Raw genomic sequence first — 4,229 nt, forward strand, 5'->3', positions numbered from 1 at the left:
TCCAGGCAAGAGTACTTGAGTGGGGTGCCATTGTCTTCTCCTGTTTATCCTCTAATGCATGTTAAATGGGTTAGGGTTAGAGCCTGTTGTTTGCTTGGCCTGTGATGTTGAATCTCCTGCCAGGGCCCTTTCTCTGCCTAACTAATTTCTGTTAGTTATTTCAGGCCCAATTCAAATGTACTTTCTCCTAAGCCACATTGTTTCACTGCTTCACACTTTGTCAGAATTATGTTTTTCCTACTCTTTGCTCTATAGACATTTGGTTAAAGCCTCTTGTTTCTTTTCTTTTTAAAATTTAATTAATTTGGCTGCCTTGGATCTTAGTTGCAGCACTTGGGATCTTCTCTTTTTGCAGACTTCTGATTGTGGCATGTGGGCTCAGTTGCTCTGCAGCATGCAAGATCTTAGTTCCCCGATCAGGGATTGAACCCACATGCCCTGCACTGCAAGGCAGATTCTTAACCCTGGACCACCAGGGAGTCCCTTTGTTTATTTTTTTGGAATAAGTACTTTATTTCAAATGACTCAAGAATCAGAAAAAATATTGAGGGTATTATGTGAAAAGTAAAATGTCCTTCCTCTCTTAAGTTACCTAGTTCCCTTCCCAGAGGCCATCCCTTTGTAGTAGTTTTTCATTGCCATAATAATGTGGTGTAACAAACAGTTACAAGTCTTTGGCAGGATAACAACAGTAAACATTTATTTAGCATATGAGTCTGTTGGGTTTGGTGATCTAGGCAACGCTTAATTGTACATCTGCAGTCAGCTGTGAGCTCTGCAGATCTCAGCTGGAGTCACTCACATGTTGGGGTAGGGCAGGAGGAGGGGAGGTTATCTGGCTGTTAGCTGACCTAGATCTCATCTGCTCTATCTGAAAGCCAGTATATCCTCTTAGCAGTTATAGAGGGCACAGGCATGCAAGAGCAATCACACTAGCTTCTGTCACACTTGTTAGTATTACACTGGCCAAGTCAGGTCATGTGTTGAACCCAGAATCACAGCAGGAGCACGCAACAAAGTCCATGTTGAAGAATGGGGTGAAGAATGGGTGAAGAATGGGGTCAGTAATGTATTCTGCCACATGCGTTTTTTAAAATTTTAGTTTCTAAACATACATATGTATACCTTTTATTAACATGAATGATAACATGATATTATTGTTCTTATACTGTATTTTTCCCCATTACTTATTTCATTAAAACATAATTTTTCTCATCAGGTGCATCCTCCTGAAGAAGATTAAATCAGAGGATCTTAAATCAGTTACATCTCCACCCCAGGCTGGATTGAGCCCTTCTAAGTTAATCCCAGAATGGCTTCAGCAGGGGAACAGGATGGACTTAAGGTTGTGAAGGTGGAGGAGGACCCTATCTGGGACCAAGAAACCTACCTTCAAGAGAACAACTTTTCTGGCCAGGAAGCCTCCCGCCAACTTTTTAGACACTTTTGTTACCAAGAGACTCCTGGTCCCCGAGAAGCCCTGAGCCGGCTTCGGGAACTCTGTCATCAGTGGCTGAGGCCAGACACACATACCAAGGAGCAAATCCTGGAGCTGCTGGTGCTGGAGCAGTTCCTGACCATCCTGCCTGAGGAGCTCCAGGCCTGGGTACGTGAGCACCATCCCAAGAGTGGGGAGGAGGCAGTGGCTGCAGTTGAAGACCTGGAGCAAGAGCTCAGTGAACCAGAGAACCAGGTGAGAGGACGAAGATGGCCTTCTGGACATAGACTGTGAAATGAAGGGTGAAGTTTGGTGACCCAGGTTGGTTGGTTGTAGCCACATGTATTAGTTCTCTGTTGCTGGGTAACAAGTAATCCCCTAAGCTTTAATGGCTTAAAAAAAACAAATATTACCTCCAAGTTTCTGAGTCAGGTTTTGGGAGCCACTTAGGAGGATCTGTCATGAGGTTGCAGTGAAGATGTCAACCAAGATTATAGTCCCCTGAAGACCTACTGCAGCTGGTGGATCCACTTTCAAGATGGCTCACTCCCATGGTTGTTGGTAGGGGGCCTTGGTTCCTCACTAGTTGTTGGCAGGGGTCTTTACTGGGTTTCTGCTTAGGGCTCATTGAATGTCCTCACAGCATGTCAGTTGGCTTCCCTGGAAGAGAGACAGAAATAGAGGAAGAGAGGATAAGGATGAATCCTCACGTTTTTATGACTTAGTCTCAGAAGTTACATACAATGATTTCTGCCATACATTCTATTCAGTAGAAATGAGCCATTTTAAGTACAGCTCTCACTCAAGGGGAGAGAAATCAGTCTCCACCTTTTAGTAGAAATAACATTGAAGAGCTTACGAACATATTTTAAACCGTCACACCTCATTGGGCCACTCTTGTTCTCCCCCTTCTGCTTTTGGGTGTGGAATTAAACTTTGGGCTTTCCACTGTGCAATTGCATAAAATGTCTCATACAGTTCCATATGAGCTCTCATTGAGTGTGAGTCCAGGTTCCAGTAGTCTTCCTCTTACCAACCTAAATATACCTACCTGCCTTCAGACCCCAGATCGTGAACATGGACTTGCTGAAATGCTCTCAGGGGATGCAGTGCATTTGAAGGCCAAGCAGGAATCAACAGCTTTCCAGCTTCAGTCCACAGTGACACAGCTCAAATGTGAATCTTTTGGGCTCCACAAATTTGGAGAACAAGGTAAGGACATTTTCAGGTCCATTCAGAGGATCTCTGGTGGCCCAGTATAGGGTAATAGTTGAGACTGTGGACTCTGGGGCCAAATTGTTTCAGTTAGAATTTAAGCACTGCTACTTAGAAGCTATGTGACATTGAACAGGTCAAGTAACCTTCCTGTGCCTTCAGTTTGTACATTTGTAAAATGGAAATAATCAGAGTCAGAGAGTCATTTGAAGATTTAATAAGTTAATATACATAAAACATTTAGAGCAGCACCTGCTTTGTAGCAAGCCCTTCACAGTGCCTGCTTGCGTACATCTTCTCTAGAAGCCTCACCTTGTCTGGGTGACCTCCTCCAGCCATTTCAGCAGGTGCTGGTAACCCCTTACTTTGTCTCCATATCTCTATTTAGGTTGTTATATTACACTGCCAGTTTTGGATCCTAAAATGTGTATATTTGACATGAATCTTCCTCTTTCCCATCCTATGGTTATACTCTTTCATAAAGGAAAAAAAATGACATGATCTATTTATTATTCTAGATGGTGAAACTGTACTTGAAAACCAGGACTTGACATCAAAACAGGAAGTCTTAAAAGAAATGGGACATTTTGAGAATAGCAGACTCCAAAGAGATGTTCCTTTAGATTCTAAATATAGAGAAATGTGTAAACGTGAGAGCAGGGCAGAAAAACAGAGCAGACAGCCCACTGGAGAGAGACGTCACAAGTGCAATGAGTGTGGGAAAAGCTTTACTCAGAATTCAGTTCTCATTCAGCACCAGAGAATCCACACTGGGGAGAAGCCATATGAATGTAGAGAATGTGGAAAGACCTTCAGCCAGAGGTCAGGCCTGATTGAACATCAGCGGAGCCACACTGGAGAGAAACCCTATCAATGTAAGGACTGCGGGAAAGCCTTCAGTGCCAGCAATGGCCTCATTAGACACAGAAGAATCCACACAGGGGAAAAACCATATGAATGTGAAGAGTGTGGGAAAGCCTTCCGCCTGAGCTCGTACCTTGTTCAGCATCAGAGGATACACACTGGAGAGAAGCGCTATCGCTGTAACGAGTGTGGAAAAGCCTTCAGTCAGAATGCAGGGCTTTTCCAGCATCTCCGAATCCACACTGGTGAGAAACCCTATCAGTGCAGTCAGTGCAGTAAAAGCTTTCGTAGTCGAACACTCCTTATCAAACATCAGAGAAGCCACACTGGAGAGAGACCGTATAAGTGTGATGAGTGTGGGAAAGCTTTCAGTCATCATTGCAACCTCATTAGGCATTTTAGAATCCATACTGTTGTCAAATTGGACTAAAACTAACCCTATGGACCACCAGGGCCCTTCAGTGAGGTGATCCTTGGGAAAGTAAGATGTTCAAATGGCTTATTTTACTCTTATGAAATTTATTTTGCTTTGGAATGCATGATTTTTTTTTGCAGACCACGTGCTGCTGTCTCCTGAGTGGATGACTGTGGGTGTGGGCATGTGGGCACTTGCTGGGCAACTTCTTTCTTCCCTATCCCTTGGTTCATTTCTAACAATTTCCCTTAAAGCAACCAAATCTTAACCTGGAAATAAATTGGTGTGTAGGGGCCA

The 4,229-nt window shown here is 43.7% G+C and overlaps 1 protein-coding gene across 2 annotated transcripts; it reads left to right on the top strand.

Moving 5' to 3' along the window:
• Positions 1 to 1,186: 1,186 nt before the first annotated feature.
• On the top strand, positions 1,187 to 4,229 carry ZSCAN31 (zinc finger and SCAN domain containing 31). Of its 2 annotated transcripts, none has more exons than XM_070456881.1 (3): positions 1,187 to 1,693; positions 2,500 to 2,650; positions 3,172 to 4,229. In XM_070456881.1, exons 1-3 carry the CDS (start codon positions 1,313 to 1,315, stop codon positions 3,945 to 3,947), a joined length of 1,308 nt encoding a protein of 435 aa, XP_070312982.1. In that variant the 5' UTR covers positions 1,187 to 1,312; the 3' UTR covers positions 3,948 to 4,229. The 2 variants fall into 2 exon arrangements, with proteins under 2 accessions (XP_070312982.1, XP_070312983.1); XM_070456882.1 differs by having other exon boundaries at positions 1,672 to 1,759.

This window comes from Odocoileus virginianus, chromosome 27 (assembly GCF_023699985.2).
Source record: "Odocoileus virginianus isolate 20LAN1187 ecotype Illinois chromosome 27, Ovbor_1.2, whole genome shotgun sequence".
Taxonomy (NCBI): Eukaryota; Metazoa; Chordata; class Mammalia; order Artiodactyla; family Cervidae; genus Odocoileus; species Odocoileus virginianus.

What these genes read in the sequence shown, in the direction of transcription:
- ZSCAN31 (XM_070456881.1), top strand. Translation starts at nt 1,313, where the DNA reads ATGGCTTCAGCAGGGGAACAGGATGGACTTAAGGTTGTGAAGGTGGAG. An exon ending in TCAGTGAACCAGAGAACCAG is followed by an intron (nt 1,694 to 2,499) that starts GTGAGAGGACGA and finishes ACCTGCCTTCAG; the next exon opens with ACCCCAGATCGTGAACATGG. An exon ending in CCACAAATTTGGAGAACAAG is followed by an intron (nt 2,651 to 3,171) that starts GTAAGGACATTT and finishes TTATTATTCTAG; the next exon opens with ATGGTGAAACTGTACTTGAA.